The 17,779-nt window shown below is 50.4% G+C and overlaps 1 protein-coding gene across 1 annotated transcript; it reads right to left on the bottom strand.

Moving 5' to 3' along the window:
• Positions 1-978: 978 nt before the first annotated feature.
• On the bottom strand, positions 979-17,505 carry Ppp1cc (protein phosphatase 1 catalytic subunit gamma). Its single transcript, XM_059249175.1, has 8 exons — positions 17,307-17,505; positions 7,227-7,358; positions 6,306-6,536; positions 4,227-4,331; positions 3,236-3,459; positions 2,905-3,039; positions 2,116-2,176; positions 979-1,268 (listed from the first exon to the last, which is right to left on the bottom strand). The coding sequence occupies exons 1-8, from the start codon at positions 17,359-17,361 to the stop codon at positions 1,198-1,200; spliced, it is 1,014 nt and encodes a 337-aa protein (XP_059105158.1). The 5' UTR covers positions 17,362-17,505; the 3' UTR covers positions 979-1,197.
• Between the last annotated feature and the right edge of the window lie 274 nt (positions 17,506-17,779).

Below are 17,779 nucleotides of genomic sequence, written 5' to 3'. Positions count from 1 at the left end.
CTTGTCCCTGACCCCAGGTTTCTCCACACAGGTGTGCTCTATGTCTATGGCATACTGTATAGAGAGCAGTATGGCATACTGCCCAAACCAGCTTCAACAGAGGCTGTGAATTCACAACTCCACCACCTGGGGGAACCGTGACCTCCCTCTGTGCTCCCTTTCTGTGGGGGTGTCAGAACAGTTGATATCTGTCCGGCAGGTGTTACTCAGCAGGGATGCCCGCACTCACAACTGCGGCTTCCTCAAAGGACAGTGAAGGGGTTGGGGATTTAGCTCAGTGGTAGAGCACTTGCCTAGCAAGCACAAGGCCCTGGGTTCGATCCTCAGCTCAAAAAAAAAAAAAAAAAAAAGGACAGTGAAGGCCAGGTAGCCAGCTGGAGTTGAGAGGAGCAGGACTCTCTCTAGGTGACAAGGGTGCATGCAGATAAAGGGGGAAAGCCTCAAGTGTGTTACCCTGTAGCAAGTTCAAGCTCTTTTCTCTGCTCAGGGTCCTATGTCAGAAGGCCCAGTCTGATGCCCTTGAACTGCCGTTGACCTAATCAATGGCTCAGGAGAGGCTTACAGAACATCAGGTTCAAGTCAACAAAGCCAAAGTGCATGCAAGGGTGAGTAGGTGGGTAACAGAAAAGCACCCAGGGCCAGCCCCCATTTCTGGTCCTCCCCTCCCCCTCACTACCACATGCAGAGTAGGAGACCAGAGGTTGTCCCCAAGCAACAAGGACCCAGCTTCAATCAAATTCAATCAAAGCACCTAGCTTAACGCACACAGCATTCATTCCCTAGAACTGGGAGATAAAGCACCCTCCATCAAAGGACAGTGAGAAACTAACCTGCTCCGCAGGGCAGCCCTCCTCCCTCTTCCAGGCTACATGGCAGAGCCAGGCCCCACCACAGCCCACCCTGACCCAAACTGACCGCATACGGGAAGACAGGAGTGGACCCAGAGGGGCCGCCGCCAGACAGACAGACACGGACAGATTAACAAGCTTGCATTTAATAAGTCTGAAGTCATTCTCAGCACATGGCATTGTGCACGGGCATCTGTGGAACAGATTCATTTTAACAGGTCGTAGTTTAAAAAAGTCATAGATACTGTGAGTTCTGTATAAACGGGTGGACGGCAAGTTAGTTCCTTTTGATTTATAAGCCTCAGCGTCACCGCAGAATAAAGAATGTAGCCAAAGAAAGCGCTATCGGTCACTCGTATAGGACAGTGTTGTTTCTATAATTTGAAGCTTTCTGAATGGACGGGTTCAGGCCTGATCCAACTGTGAAAAGATTACTCAGTGAATAGACTATCTGGGAACCGTACAAAGTGTCATTAACTCCCATCACTAAGAGCTTACCCAGCACTATATCACTACTGCTATTGAAAATAAAAACAACTTGCTTCTGAGTCCCCATGGAGGCAGCCTGTGCATGCAGCCTCGATGCCCTGGCCACCTCGTGTCCAAGGTGTGCCAGTACAGTCCACCAGAACCTTTGGCTTCAGGAAGGAGTCACAAACAAGGAAAGAATGGCTTTAATCGTCATTAGGTGGGCGGTGGGGGTGTGTGTGCTTCAGACAGTCTGGGCAGTGGGGCGGCGGCGGCAGGTACTCCTGCGGCCGACGCTGCCGACATTATTGTACATGACAAGACAGGAAGAGCAGTCCCTTTCAAACAAACTTAAAAAATGGTTCACAGTGGTTCGTATCAACAGAATGCAGTTATGACAATTACATGTACAGACTCACGCACCCTAGGGCTTTCTTTATCTCCTAAAGAAAACAAGCATTTACATTATTCATGATTTGTACTAAATTAAAAAAAGATCAATTGTACACTTCCTCCTCGGACAGGTGAACTGCCGAGGTGTACAGCTTAACACCATCATCAGTTGTCTGCAAAGGAACAGGTTAAAAACAAAAGGCTTTCTTGAGAATGAAGTACCTCTCACTCGCTGCTATAACCAGCAAGTGCCAGCGGTAACCAAAATGGAGGAGGCCCAGCAGGTCCCCCGGGCAGGCTGACCAGCACATTACAGTTTAAAAAGGAGGGTTATGTACGCTATGTTACAAGTCCCAGCTAGGCAGTGTCAGTGACATCTATTTCTTTGCTTGCTTTGTGATCATACCCCTTGGTGGTGTGACAGGTCTTGTGGCGTTGGGCTTCTTTTTCTCTGCAGGCTTTAAAATCTGCAAAGAGGAAGACACCGGGCACCTTAGGAAATACACTCGGGGTCTCAGTCTTTTCACATCTTCCACTCGGAAGTTCCTGCCTAACACCGCCCCCACCCCCACACTCAGAAACCCCTCCAGCACACCACCCTCAGAGCTCCTAGTGCATGAGTACTGTGGTAGAGACATGCACGGCATAAGGCTAAAATATGTGACTTGGCAAAAAAGTTCCTGTCTGGGTAAAATGAGAAAGTCTAGAGAGCTCCCACGACCTTGGGGAGTTCTGTGGAAGGCACAGGCGTTTGCCATCTCCGGGGATGCTGAGGAGTGCCTCAGGACTTCCATGGCTACATGTGAAATGGATCACGCCTACTACGCAGAGCAAGTGTGAGAAACAGCCCAAGAGCCAGAGAAAAGGAGCCCCATGTGATGGTGCACACCTTTAACCCCAGCACACAGGAGGCAGAGGCAGGCAGAGCTCTGTTAAGTTAAGAGACCAGCCTGGCCTACACATGGAGTTCTGGGCCAGCAAGGGCTACAAAGACTATTTCAAAAAAGCCACCCCTTCTCCAAAAGCGCTAACTGTAAAGTGATGATACAACCCATCATTTGCTTTCACCTACTTAAAGAATTCAACTAATTCAACCAAGTTCAACACTGGGGAAGGCCCCACACGTTACCCCCATGGACAAACACAGAAACAACCGCAAGAACGGTTTCCCTGGAAGTCAGCAACGCCGTCTCACCTGGAAGGAGCACATGAGGGTCTCATCCACACTCATCATGGCACCTGCATTGTCAAACTCGCCGCAGTAGTTGGGTGCAGAAAACAGAGTGACTAACTGCCTCTTTGCAAAAAACTCATACCCATCTTCAACCACCTGCGGAGAGACAGCGTCAGTGTGAGCGGCTGTGACCTCCGGCCATGCCACTCGTCCCCCACTGAGCTTGGCCTCCTGCCGCTCGCTCTCCCCAGAGGCACACTGTGTGGCAAGCCATACCTACCCACCAAAATCAACAAGGAGAATCTGCTCACACACATGCTCTAAGTGTACATGTAAAATTCAAAATCAATACCTGATGGGCTCTACATATAAGATCCAAATCATGCTTATGGAGAAATTTTGCAACCACTTCTGCACCAAATGTGAAGGACACTCCTCTGTCATTTTCACCCCAGCCTAAGACATCTTTATCGGGGTCAGACCACAAAAGATCACAAAGAAGACCTTGATCTGGTACATCAGTTGGTCTCATAATTCGCCGAATCTGCTCCATAGATTGAAGATCTGGTGATAAACCTATCAAGGGGGAGGGAGGACAGAACACTGAGCACACCGGCAGCCTCCCGCCTGCAGAGGCTGCTGCCAAACGCTGCTGCGGGCAAACCTGTGCCTCTTCTGTTTACTTGGTTCCGGGGAAAACAATGCAACAAAAACCCGCCACCAAATAGTAGGCCCGAAATCTGCCGCACTGGTGAGTCAGCACCCAGTGACTGCGACTCCACATGCCTCCCAACAGAGGGCAGCCCGGTGGACACACCAGGTAGGTGCACCATCAGTACGAAAAGGCAGGCCCAGGGACAAGGCTCAGCGGTGAGGCAGCTCCAGAGCCTCTGCTGTCCACAGACCATAAGTGGACAGGAACAGCCACGACACAGTCTGTGACTGCATGTACCTATTCATGAGGGCAGAGCAGAGACTGTCCTTAATGCAGTTGGTATGTTTTGATAGCCGCTTCATTCCCAATGTCACCCCAAACCCCAGATCTCTGCAATTTCTGTCTACCTCACACACAGCAAGGCCATGAAGCAGAGCTAAACCGCTTCTGGAAGGAGCCCCAGGCAGAAGGGTCCAGGCAAACACAGCTGAGCAGACGCACTAGGACTCCTTTGGTATTAAAAACACGCTCTACTCTCAACCTTCCCTCACACTCGACCCAAACGACACTGGCTGTGTCACCACGGACGAGCCCTAAAGCATGCACCACAGTGGCCGGGGGGAGGCCATCATGCCCAGTCTACCTTTCAGAAGGGGTACAAACTACTTGGGTGAAGGCAGCCACATACCTCCATGACAGCAGAATATCTTCTCATCCACGATGGCTGCTATCGGTAAGCAGTTAAAACAGTCTGTGAACGTTTTCCACAGCTTAATGTTGTATCTTCTTTTGCCTGTGAGAATGCAGAAGGTCACCTCACTGTTCCATACCTGAAACACGCCAGCATCAAGAGGCCCTGCAGCCTCAGGAGGCTGGTGCAGGACCCCTGGAGCTGGCCCATCGAGAGGCAACAACACATCCCCACAGTTCTAGACAGGGACACCTCAGACCGCCATAGCTCGTGGGCAGCACCCATTCTCCTGAAGCCTCAGCTGCTCTGTCTGATCTTCACCTAGAGGGAACCTCAACGCTCAAGACAATCACCACATCCTCAAGTGCGTCACTCTTCCTACAGGGGCTGAGCTCCGGCACTCACTCCAATCAGACAACCAGACAGAACCCGAACCCCTATTTGGAAGGTCTAGGGACTCTGGGGATGGGTGCACACTCAGAACTCCCCGGAGAAGCAAGAATATAGGGTTCTGGCCCCTCCTCCACTTGCCCTTCAGCATCCTTCTGTGTGGCGCCTTAGTTAGCAACTACCCGATTAGTTCTCTTAATTGGCTAAGGACCTCTGCCTCCTGGGCCATCCTACACTCAAGACCATGTTTGTACTGTCCCCACACTAAGACTGCCTTTTATATGGGACACAGGGACAGCTAAGGCCCAGACTCACTTCTTGGAGAGTCTCACCTGGAAGGAGAGTGCCCAAGCTGCCTGCAGCTTTCTAGGACACACGGCCAGCCCTCCACAGCCCACAGCCCCCATGACTTCACTACAAACACTGCACTGTGTGATACATTCCCAAGCGCTAAGCCACCAGACTCCCTCAAGCACCTGCCACTCCAGCCCAAAGGACAGTGCAACCAAAGGCTCAAGACTGACATTCTGTTTGTGTGAAACAATCCAAACCCTCCACCAAACCAGTCTCTTTTTCCCACACCAGTTCTTTTCAAGGCTCTGGAAGCATCTTACTTGTCAATGACCAACTTAAAGTGCAGCCTCACTAGACAATGCAGAGCTGGGTGGGGTGGGCATCTGAAGGACCCCCAGTCAGAAAGCTGGAGCAGGAGCCACAAGGCTGAGGCCAGCATGAGCTATTCAGTAAGAACATTCCAGAAAAAACTCAAAGTAAAATGAGATAACCCAAAATGGACCAGAAAATACACAAAATATTATTTTAAGATAAAATGGAGAGCCAGTGTGATGGCTAGGGGTCAAATGCTCACTGCTGAAGCCTGGAACCCAAGTAAAGGTAGAGACAACCGACTCCACAAACTGACCTCCTCCATTCCTCCTCACCCTCCACATCAAACACACAAACAAAAAACTAACAACTTCTTTATTTTTATTTTACATGCACTAGTGTTTTGCTCGCATGTATGTCTATGTGAGGGGGTTTGATCCACTGGAACTGGAGTTACAGACAGGTAAGACAGTTACAGACAGGTGTAAGCTGCCATGTGGGTGATGGGAATTGAACCTGGGTCCTCTCGAAGAGCAGACAGTGCTCTTAACTGCTGAGCCATCTCTTCAGGCCCACAAAATGTAGTTTTTACAGTATTTCTTTCTCCATTAAGCACATTTCAAAAAAAGTTAGTGCCCCTTTCCTAAATACATGCTTGAAGATGTATGCTTAAAGAACACAACATACATTTCAAATCCAACTGTTTCACGGCAAGCCCCACTTCCACACACCATCCTCTAGCAGGCCAAGCCAGCAACAGAGCAGAGGATCACCTGCGGCTGTGGTCCAGCTCTCAATTCACAGGTCACTGACTCACATGCTTTCCACAGACGCTCGACAGAACCAATCTAAGCGGAGCCATGAAAAGCAGATCATTTGGACAGTCTCAGAGCTGCACTAAGAACAAAGCCTTGTGTGCCATCAAGACAGTCCGTGGCTCTTCACATCCAATCCCATCAGCACCTGCGTTCAGGCAGCACTCCCCAAGACCAGGTAAGGGCAGGCAGGCAGTTCCGCTCTCACCAGCTTCTGCCACCACAGCCCCGTCAACCCCTTGTCCTTGGACTCACAGATACTTACATTCATCGTAAAAGCCGTAGATCCTATTGATGCTGGCACACTCATGGTTCCCCCGGAGAAGGAAAAAGTTCTCCGGATACTTGATTTTGTAGGCCAGCAAGAGGCAGATCGTCTCCAGTGACTGCTTGCCTCTGTCCACATAGTCCCCGAGAAACAAATAGTTGCTTTCTGGCGGGAAGCCACCATATTCAAACAGCCGGAGCAAATCGTAGTACTGCCCGTGGATGTCACCTGGAGACAAGAACTCTCAGTGCTGCCATCTGCACGCCATCAGCTCACTGACAAAACCTTGGCAAGACCCCCTTAAACATCCATCACATGACAATGGCCTCTAACAAGTTCACAGCCAACACTAATTCCCAACCTTGTAGCATATTTAGTTCAAGTGACCATGGTAAGCAAACTGACATGTCCAGAGCCCCCCACAGACACACTAATTAATTTATCTGTGGTAAAGAGTAAAGAGTATCTTGTCTCAGGAAGCTTCCTGCCAAGTACTGTGGGTCCCTCTCAGACTGGGCTCAGTTTCAGGGTCCTGTGTCAGCACTTCCTTCTGAGTGTCCAGTGAGCCTGGCCCCTCACAACACTAGCAGCCAAGCACCAGCCGCAGCCACAATCTTTAACTGCTGCCATATCAAAGCCAATGGCGGCTCACTCTAAACACACATGGTTTATCCAGAGTCAGAGATGCATCCCATACCCACCTAGACTGCCCAGCTTTACAGGATGACCTGCACCTGCTCCGTACAGCAGTGAGCTAAACTAGACCAGGCTACCACCCCCATCCCCGCTGCAGTACCCATAATCCTTCAGAGAACAACTTTAAAACTCAAAACTTCTTCAACAGCTACAACCTCACTCAACATTAAGGGCCATCAAGGTGCCACAACCAAGGGTCAGCTGAGTGACGGCCACACTCACCACATATCTTGAGTGGTGCTTCAAGTTCTAGGAGGATAGGCTGACTGAGGAAGATCTCCCGAGACTTCAAGCAGAGTCCTCGGATCTCGTTCTCCTGTAGCTGGACATTCTTGCCTGGCTTGGACCCCCTCACTGTGGAGAGAACGGCAGTCAGGACACAGCTTCACACAGAAACATTTAATTCTCAGCCCTCGGGGTCAAGAGCCTCTATTGTTCTTGCCGAGGACCCGAGTTCCAGTCCCTTTACCCACAAGCAGGCAACTCATCACTACCTGTAACTCCAAATCTGTGGGGCCAGAGAGGTCTCTGGCCTTGGCTGGCACCCACACTCAAATGCACAGTCCACATGCGTTAAAATAAAAAGAATCTTAAAAACCAGGCTGGGCTTGGTGGCGCACACCTTTGATCCCCACCAGCCTGGACTACAAAGGAGTTCCAGGACAGCCAGGGCCACACAGTGAAACCCTGTCTTGAAAAACCAAAATCAAACCAAACCAAAACTTAATTTGAGAAGGGAGGAGTGGTGTGATATAATTTTCCTTTTAATGTTAATTAAACACCTGTCAGATATTAGTTGGATGGCCTAGATGGTCTCAATTGGAATCCTTTAGCGTAGTCTCAAGGTCACTCTGGCTGGGCCTGGATCTGATGTGTCAGAGTGCGATCCCCTGAACACACTCCTACCCTGTGCCACATTCAAGACATCATGACAGTCAGTGCCTTCTACTCCCAAGCCTCTCTAGTTTTCTGCAGTGGGAAAGGTCACCCTGTCATGTCCTCAGAGCAGCCTGACTTAACAGAAATGTCCAGAATCATCTACCCATTGTTACTTTCTCAGGATCAAGTGCAATGCCATGGTCTCTAATTTATGAGGTCTGAGTGTTAGTTGCATTTCATTTTAATTTGTAATTTGCATTTCATTGCAGCCATAGTAGGGGCTGCAGAGTTCATTGGTTAAGAGCATGGCTGCTCTTGCAGAGAACCCAGGTTCAATTCCCAACACCCACACGGCAGTTTATAACTGTAACTCCAGTTCTAGGGGATCCAACACCATCTCCTGGCCTCCGAGGGCACTAGACAAGCACTCAGTGCCCAAACACACGCAGGCAAAACCACCACATACACAAAATAACTTATAAAAAGTGCACTAGAGCCGGGCGGTGGTGGCGCATGCCTTTAATCCCAGCACTCGGGAGGCAGAGCCAGGCGGATCTCTGTGAGTTCGAGGCCAGCCTGGGCTACCAAGTGAGTTCCAGGAAAAAGGCGCAAAGCTACACAGAGAAACCCTGTCTCGAAGAAAAAAAAAAAAAAAAAAAAGTGCACTAGAAGCCAGGAAGGTAGATGGCCCTGTCAATAAAAAGCCTGCCTTGCAAGCAATGCATGAGGACAGGTTTGAGCCCCAAACTCACAGAAAAGCCATGCCTGATGGCCCACATCCACAATTCCAGGGCTGCAGGGGTAGAAAGAGGCAGCTCTGGGACTGGGCAGCCAACCAGTAGCAGCCACCTAATCTAATTGGCAAGCCAGTGAAAGATCCTATGAGGGAGGGGGTTATCTTGAATGAATGATGCGATAAACCCTGAGGTTGTCCTCTGGTATCCATATCCAAAATATGCCACACACTGCTCATGTTTACTCTGGTGTGCACACTGTCAACTTGCACACAATGAGAAATGTCAGCACCTGCTGAGAGAAAGGTCTCTTCCCAGGCATCCAAAACAACTCTGGGCCAGCACCAGTCATGACTCCTGAGCTCTGCCCATGCCGCAGGAGGCAAGCGTGACAGCAGTGGGGACGGTGTGTGGGTTCCAGTGACAAGAGCTCAGTCACGTGGACTGAAGAAACAGCTTCACCTGCCAAGGGTCTCAACTCTCCGGTTCATGGAAGGGCTGCCACAGGCCCCGCCTGCTGCACCTCTGGTTGGCCCAGGGGCCTGATCCCCTCCGTGGGCTGGAATCTGAGTCTCTGCTTTTTGGTCCAGAAGACTGCCGAAGCAGGCACTTGAGTTAGTTCCTCAGGCAGGCTAAGGCTGCACCTGTCCACCGTAAGCCAGCGTCAACGGGCTTCTTTTTAGCAGAACCCTAAACCTGAATGATCTTACTGGCTTAAACTCTGTTCAGTTGCGGGCTTTGTCTTCCAGTCATAAAATCATTTGGCCTGATAGCTGAGTAACAGCACAAAGTCTAAGGCTTATGTAGCTTTGGGTCTGCAGTAGAGCAGACACTCCGGAAGAGGCCTGCTATGTAGAGTGGAGTCCACTCAAGGCTGCACCTCTGCTCAGAAAACGGAGCCTCAGGGAAGCTGGCCTTCAGCCTGAGCTGCAGACACCCCCGCTCCTCTGAAGGAACAAGCTGATCAGAAACGGAATGGTGTGCAGAGCAGCATCAGTTTTTTTTTTCGGATAACCAAAGGAAAGATGAGGAGAGGGTGAGCTCTCCAAGCAGGGAGAAAAACAAAACAAAACCAACAGGAGAAGGGGCAGGGGGTCAGTCGGGAGAGGACCCACGTGCAGCTTCGCCCCACCCCAATGGAGATGGACTGAAGACAAGGCCATCAGGGATCCTCCCTTCTCTACTCTCTACCTTACTTTTGGCTATACTGAAGGACTCAAGAATCCTGTCTCTGCCTCCCCAAGTACTAGGCTACAGAAACCTTAAAAAGCAGATGCTGGGTTGGGCAGTGGTGGCGCACGCCTTTAATCCCAGCACTCAGGAGGCAGAGGCAGGCGGATCTTTGTGAGTTCGAGGCCAGCCTGGTCTACAGAGCAAGAGCCAGGAAAGGCACAAAGCTACACAGAGAAATCCTGTCTCGAAAAACCAAACCAAACCAAACAACCAAACAAACAAAAAAGTAGATTCTGGTGGGGCCAAACACAGGTCTCGTTTCTGCAGCAATCTTTACACTGAGACATCTTCCCCAGCCCCGCCCCCCAATTTTATTATGGTGAGGGAGAGTGTGACTCAGAGGACAGATGTGCCGGGCTGGTTCTCTCCTTCCACCCTTTCATGGAGTTCCAGGGACTGAACTCAGGACCCCAGGCTTCCACACAAGGCCTTTCACCCACTGTCCAGCTGTCACCGGTCCCTTCTATGTTGGTGTAGTCTAGGCTAGCATGCACATCGGGCATGGTCAATTTTGAGAGATGGAAGCAGTCCAGCATTAAGTCTTTGAGAGAGGGCAGGAGTTAACAGGCAAGCACAAAAGCTTTCCTTCGCCACCAGAGCCACAGACAAGACAAGCAGCACTCAGGGCAGAGACGGTGGGATCTCTGCCTTACTGGGCAGAAATCTGGGCAGGCTGCCCAGCAGGAGACTTATTTTTGGTTAGGAGGAAACTCCTGGAAGCTTCTGGTTTCAACAGGAATTTTCTTCAGTGGAGCTCCACACTTGTGAATGAGTGACCCATTCTTGTGTCTTTGATGAGGATCTCCATTATCTGGCTTCTCCTGGTACAGCCCACAGGCTTGCTTTGTTACAGGATTCTACTAGATAAAGTCAGATGTTGCTAATATTCCTTGACTCTGAAAGCATCCACCGCCACCTTCAGACAGTTTATGAGCTCGCTCTCTCTCTCGCGCGCGCTCTCTCTCTCTCTCTCTCTCTCTCTCTCTCTCTCTCTCTCTCTTTTCTTTTTTTAAAGATTTTTGAGTCAAGGTCTTATTATGTAGCCCTGGCCAATCTTAAACTCAGATCTGTCTGTGTCTGCCTCTGCAATGCTGGAATTAAAGGCATATATACTACCACAACCAGTTGTTATTCTTGACACAGGATCTTACCATGTAGCCCAGGCTAACCCTGAAATTCACAATTCTTCTGAAGCCTCACCCCCTCCACCTTCTTTTCCTCCCCCCCCACCCCCACCAGAATGGGACAGGAGTTGAGTATTGTTCCTTCTGATGTAAAGATTAGATGCATATCTTATAACAGATTTCTATCTGAAAACTGGTGCACATTACACATGGCCTCAGAGCTTAACTCCATCTAGGTAACTCAAGGGAAAACAAACTCTAAAAGTATCCACGGCCACAGCACCTTCCACAGCTGATAACAACTGCTCTTGTTCCAGGACTGCCCAGACTTCTGGAGAGGCCACTCCCTGCTCCAAGAACACACACTTTTTGAACTGCTGGCAACACCTGGTTGCCAACCAGCCCCAATGGTCAGTCTGGTTGGCCTGCTCATTGGGACACCTGATGTAGGACATCTCACCCATCTTTCCTGCTGACTTAAAACCTTCGAATCAGGGACTGGAGAGATGGCTCAGAGGTTAAGAGCACTGACTGCTCTTCCAGAGGTCCTGAGTTCAATTCCCAGCAACCACATGGTGGCTCACAACCATCTGTAACGAGATCTGGTGCCCTCTTCTGGCCTGCAGGCACACATGCTATACACATAATAAATAAATAAATCTTTAAAACAAAAAAAACCTTCGAATCAAAACATGAGACACGCCTTTAATCCCAGCACTTGGGAGGCAGAGGCAGGCAGTCCAAGGCCAGCACAGAAAAACCCCACCTTGAAAAGCTCCCCAAATCACAACATGCACAGGACTACACGCTTCAAAATGGGCTTTGCCAGGCATTCCCAGTGAGCACTGGGTATGTTCTAAAAGCTGCCAAATCAGCAAGATCTGCTTTAGTTCTCTGTGTCCCCAAGGAGAATGACTCTTCCCGAAGCTAAGCCGGGGGACCTACTGTCTGCCTAGCTTGGTGCTCTAGCTCCAAGCTCACTGCTGCTGTGTCTGCCTGTCCCTCCCAGTGAGGGGACATTTAGGCATGCTGCTAGCTGCCAGCAAAGGCTGTTCTGTAGAAACTACTTACCAGAACAAACATCACTAACATCAGTGTATCAAAGAAGTTTCACCATAACCCCCACTGTCAACAAAAAGCCCAACCGGAGCTGATACACCCCGAGATCAAGCGATGCTGATGATGGTTCTTTGAAGCCCCAGCATCTCTAGACAGCAGTAACTTTCCACAGCCTAGCAACAAGCAAAGGAAACAGCATTACAGGAGGTGGAGGACACTGAATAACTGCAGCTAGAAAAGCCTTCTCCACAGGTTTGGTGAAACCCATACCCATAGTGCACCAAGCCCTGGGTCCACCCCTGCATAAAACTGGACTTGGTACCGAGAATCAGAAACTTAAGGTCATTTTCATCTACACAGAAGTGTCCAGGCCAGCCTAGGCCACAGGAAACCAAGAGCAGCCCAAAAGGACCAAGTCAGCGGCCCTTGCTGTCTGAAGACAGCCCTCCTCAAGCAGCAGTCAGCCAAGCACTTGGGAGGCAGGATCAGGCAGATCTCTGGGAGTCCAAGGTCAGCCTGACCTACATAGTAAGACCCTGTTTAAAAAAAAAAAAAATTCTTTAACTTCATAGTATTTTAAAAATTGTTAGAAAAGGGGGCTGGAGAAATGGCTTAGAGGTTAAGAGCACTGGCTGCTCTTCCAGAGGTCCTGAGTTCAATTCCCAGCAACCACATGGTGGCTCACAACCATCTGTAATGAGATCTGGTGCCCTCTTCTGGTATGCAGGCATACATACAGGCAAAACATTGTATACATAATAAATAAGTAAATCTTTAAAAAAAAATGTTAGAAAAACATCTCACTGGGTGGTAGTGGCACAAGGCACTGTGAGTTCGAGGCCAGCCTGGTCTACAGAGCGAGTTCTAGGACAGGCTCCAAAACTACACAGAGAAACCCTGTGTGTGTGTGTGTGTGTGTGTGTGTGTGTGGTGGGGGGGGGGGGATGGACCAGAATTCCAGCTCAAGGAAATGGGATCTGCCTTACTTTAAGGGGCCTGTGGGGTTTCCAGCAGCCCCAGCATAAGTCAGTGAAAGCCTAGGACTGCCCTGCTGCCCCACCTCCCCCAGTCAAAGGGGCAGTCAAGGCTCTGGGAGTCATCCCTGCCAAAGTGGGGTTTTAAAACAGGCCCCAAAGCACCTGCAGATCATGAGGGAGCCCTGCCCTGCCTTCCAGGTTAAGTATGGGGACACACACCTGTCCACACTGGAGAGCAAAGCTTTAAATCAGGATGTCCTTGTTAAAATGATCTTGTTTGTGCACTCTGCTCAGTTTGAAGATCTGCATCAAGCTCATGGTCGTCACTTATCTTTTGTACACTTATCTTTTAGCTACAGCCTTCTGGAACCTCTAGAGCAGGAGCACTGAGAAGCCACAGATTTAGAGACTTTCAGGACTTCAGACAGTCTTCAGAGATGAGAACTGGGAAGCACTCTATATTAATGCACCCTGACAATGACATCCCTTTACAGCAACACCAAGATGTGAAGCAATTACAATCACTTGCTACTTGCAATCACTTGGTACTCATCAAGAAAAACACTAGTTTCATGAAGAAAGCACCCCAACTCCACCCCCCCTTTTTTTTTTAAACCAAAACAACAGAGCAAGAGGCCAAGTCCAAACAAACACAGCTAGCCTATTTTCTATTTAAATCTCTTCTGCTTGAGCATGGAGCTAGCAATGTGCTAACATCAGAATGTGCTAAGGAGCACCACACAGACCTTCTTCCATCAGAGTGGCTGACCACACAGGGGAACTGGGCTCAGGGAAAAGCTACTGTACTTGAGAGTGCTGCAAAGCTGTTGTGCTTCTGATCCAAACCCAATTTCCTGTGTGTGTGTTTTTTTTTTTTTTTTAAAAAAAAACAGGGTCTGTAGTCCAAGCTGGCCTCTAACAAACTCATTATGTAGCAGAGGCTAGTCTTGACCTCCTGACTCCATCTAAGTGCCAGGGGACTATAGGTCTATACCATGTCACCATTTAGCCATTGGTGGCCTGAAACTTATTTTATAAATTAGGCTGTCCTTGAACTCAGAGATCCCCTGCCTCTGCTTCCCAGTGTTGGAATTAAAGGTGTGTGTCACCATGCCCAGCTTAAATACATACATGTATGTGTGTGCCTTCAGAAGCCAGGTGTCTGATCCCCTAAAGCTGTAGTAGGCATTGAGCTGCCTGGGGTGTATGCTGGGAATTGAGGTTGGATCCTCTGAAAGAGTAATATATGCCCTTAACCATCTCTCCAGCCCTTGTTTTTTTGAGACAGGGTCTCACTATGTATAGCTGGCTGGTGTGAAATTTGGTCTGTAGACCAGGCTGGCCTTCCAGCTCACAGTTCTGGGATTAAATGTGTGTGACACCACACCCAATGTCATCTTTTATTACTAAAGAACCCCTTCTCAACTAGTTCATACAGTCCTCAAGTTTGGAATTTCTTGGGAAGGGTTCCATTTATGAGAAACCCCTTGCTAACCAACAGAGCCTGGCCTAGAACATCTGGATTTTCATGTCTCAGACTCCAGAGTGTTGGGGTAGCAAGGTGTCCCTGACTACAAAAGATCAATTATTCATGAGAAAAAAAATGCCTCAAGTGACAAATCTTTACCTCCCCCTTCCAGAATTAAACTTTTTTAAAAAAGCACTTCTATTATGTGTGCACGTGTACAAGCACACACCTGCCAGGAGCATTTGTGGGGGAGGTGGGACACTTCAGGAGTCTGGCTCTCCTCTCCATCCGTGTGGGTCCCAGGGATCCAATCAGGTCTTCAGGGTTAAGGCAAGAGCCATCAGCAGCAGAGCCGTCTCTACAGCCTGAGAACTACTTACGTGTTTAGAGACGAGGGTGTTACAGAGAGCACAATGCCACTCTCTCTAAAGGAGAAGTGCACCCATCCTCAACAGATGGCTGTGGTTTCTGTTAAGTTCATGTACAGAAATAAGAAGAAACATGTACTGTGTAGCTAGCTTATTCTCAACGCAATTAAATACAGTACCTTACTCTATTAAGTTCAAGAGAAGATAAAAAACCAGCCTGGACACAGTGGTACAGTCTGGAATTCCAACACTGAGGAGGCAGAGGCAGGCAGATCTCTGAATTTCAGTCTAGCCTTTGCTTTGTAGTGACACTCAAGTCTCAGAATTTTAAAAATAACTGTCAAGAAACTGTAGGGGACAGATGGTGGTGGCGCACACCTCTAATCCCAGCACTTGGGGGGGCAGAGGCAGGCAGACCTCGAGTTCAAGGCCAGCCTGGTCTACACAGAGAAACCCTGTCTTGAACTGCCCTCCCCCCAAAAAAAAGAAAGAAAAAAAGAAAAGAAAAGCGAGGGGGGAGGCTGAAGTGGTGGTTCAGCAGCTAAGGGTACTTGCTGCTCTTTGGGGACAATCCTGGTTCCATTTCCAACTCACAACCATCTGGAACTCCAGTTCCAGAGGTCTCAACGCCTCTTTCTGACCTCTGGGCAGAGGCGATGCACATACACACATGCAGTCAAAACTTTAAACGTATAATCTAAACCGAAACTTTTTTTTTTTTTTTTTTTTTTTTTGGTTTTTCGAGACAGGGTTTCTCTGTGTAGCTTTGCGCCTTTCCTGGAACTCGCTTTGGAGACTAGGCTGGCCTCGAACTCACAGAGATCCGCCTGCCTCTGCCTCCCAAGTGCTGGGATTAAAGGCGTGCGCCACCACCGCCCGGCTTCTAAAACTGAAACTTTTTTTAAAGGGGAGAAAGGGAAACTGGTGAGGCAAGCCTGACCTCCGCTGGATCTCCAGAATGTACACAAAGATAGGAGCCAACTACCCCTCAATGTCCTCTAATCCCCACCTGTGCCCTGCGTGCACCTCCACAAATCCCATACACATCCCACACGGAAAAAATAAGTAAATAAATTTTAAAACAAAAGATGAGCAAACCTTACTGCCAAAACTTTCGGCACAGGTCGTAAACATTAAAAAAAAAATAATAATAATCAAAAGCTGGGCTGGGGATACAGCCCAGGTCACGGTGCAGTGCTTACTCAGCATGTAAGAAGCCTTGGGTTCAATCCCCAGGACTTCATAAACCAGGCTTGGTGGCTTATAAACTCTAGTACTGGGGAGGCACAAGGATCAAGGAGTTCAGGGCCAGCTCCGGCTCCGTGAGGCTTTATCTAGGGGGATGGTGATATGGGCCTTTTATCCGAGCACCCAGGAAGGGGAGGCAGACGGATCTGAGAGTCTGAGACTAGCTCCAGGACAGCCAGGACCGGAGGACAGTGTCTCACTAAAACCAAAAACAAAAGAGACCCTATCTAAACAAAACAGTATTAAAGGGAGAAAATGCACACATTTTTAAAAGACAGGCCTTTTTTACTTTTCCTTCAGTGACTTACTTGAAAACATCTACCAGCAGCATTATGCGGCCGCTCTCCAGCACTCACAGCGTTACGCTCCAACAGTATTTTAGGCAGAAGCGGTGAAAACCGGCTAGTTAACCCTAAGAGCCCAAATCAAAAAGGGGGCTCGGAACACCTCGGCATTAGCTCGGAAATGTGCGGGGAGCGGGATCCCGAGTCTCAACGTAAGATTTTCATCTCTCACAACTAGGAACCCCACCGCAGCGTCCCCCCCCCCCCCCCCGCCACACGCCCAGCCCACCCGAGCCCGTCTGAAGTCGGACCAAAGGCAAAGCTTTATTTCCTAACCTTTCCTCGGCCACTGGGCATGCCCTGCGCTCCCACGGGGGTGAGCAGCGGCAGGCAGCAGGTTCTCTCTAGATCCTGGCTACCGGGGGTCTGAAAACCCTTGACCGTTGTTCGCTGCGTCCTTGGTCCAGCGAGGTCTTTGAAGTTTCTCCTGCGAGACACTTCCCAGGCTACCACAGCAGCACCACCTACCTGGCAGGGCGCTCGCTGAATGCAGCGGCGTGCCCCTATCCTCAGGCCAACCATCGGATGAGCAGAGAGCCACACTGTCACCCGGGCCGGGGCTGGGTCCGTGTGCAGAGGATGCACGTTCAAGGGGGAAACAGAGGATGGCTTTTTTTTTGGGGGGGGGGGGGAAGAATGCAGGAGACGGGCTCTCATCGCCCTGGGACGTCGCCCCGCCAAGTCACACGGATGGGTCCCTTGCACTCCAGATTATGAGAATGTGGAAAGGCAAGGGCAGGGAAGGGGAATAAAAAAAATAAAGGACGGGAGTCCCCAGACCCGGAGGCGCTGGCTGTGTGCGCGCCCCAGATCCCCGCGGCTTCCGAGAAGGACCGCCCGGCCCGCCGGCCGCCCCCGCGCCGCTCACCTTCCAGCAGCCGTTGGATGATGCTGTCGATGTTCAGTTTATCGATATCCGCCATCGCCGTCCCGCCGCCGGCCCCCTCCCGCAGCAGCAGCAGCAGCAGCAGCAGCAGCAGCAGCGGCGCCGCCGCCGGCTCGCGCCCGGGCCTCACACGTCCTCCTTCCTCACGCCGCGAGCCCCACGAGCGGTGGCAGCGGCAGCGGCGGCGGCGGCGGCGGCGGCGGTGGCGGCGGCAGCAGCAGCAGCAGCAGCAGCAGCCGCGGCGGGTCCACCCCCCGCCAGCCGCCCCCGCTCCCGGCTTCCTCCTCCTCCTCTCGCCACGGGAACCACGAGAAGAACAAAATGGCCGCCGACTCGTCAGGCCAGCCTCGGGCGGCGCACGGATTGCGCGCGCGGGAGTGCAGCGGCCCGGCCGGGACTTCTTTACGGGCCCATAAGGGCGCGCGGGCCGGGGGCGGGGCCGGTGGGCGGGCCGG

This window comes from Peromyscus eremicus, chromosome 23 (genome assembly GCF_949786415.1).
Source record: "Peromyscus eremicus chromosome 23, PerEre_H2_v1, whole genome shotgun sequence".
Classification (NCBI taxonomy): Eukaryota; Metazoa; Chordata; class Mammalia; order Rodentia; family Cricetidae; genus Peromyscus; species Peromyscus eremicus.
This window is presented reverse-complemented; position numbering and strand designations above follow the sequence as displayed.

Excerpts from the sequence above, each read along its gene's own strand:
- Ppp1cc (XM_059249175.1), bottom strand. The coding sequence starts at position 17,361 with ATGGCGGATATCGATAAACTGAACATCGACAGCATCATCCAACGGCTG. Across the intron at positions 6,537-7,226 it reads AGCACCACTCAAGATATGTG|GTGACATCCACGGGCAGTAC; the intron begins GTGAGTGTGGCC and ends TCTTGTCTCCAG. Across the intron at positions 1,269-2,115 it reads ACCTGTCACACCACCAAGGG|TTGGATCAGGCCTGAACCCG; the intron begins GTATGATCACAA and ends ATCTTTTCACAG.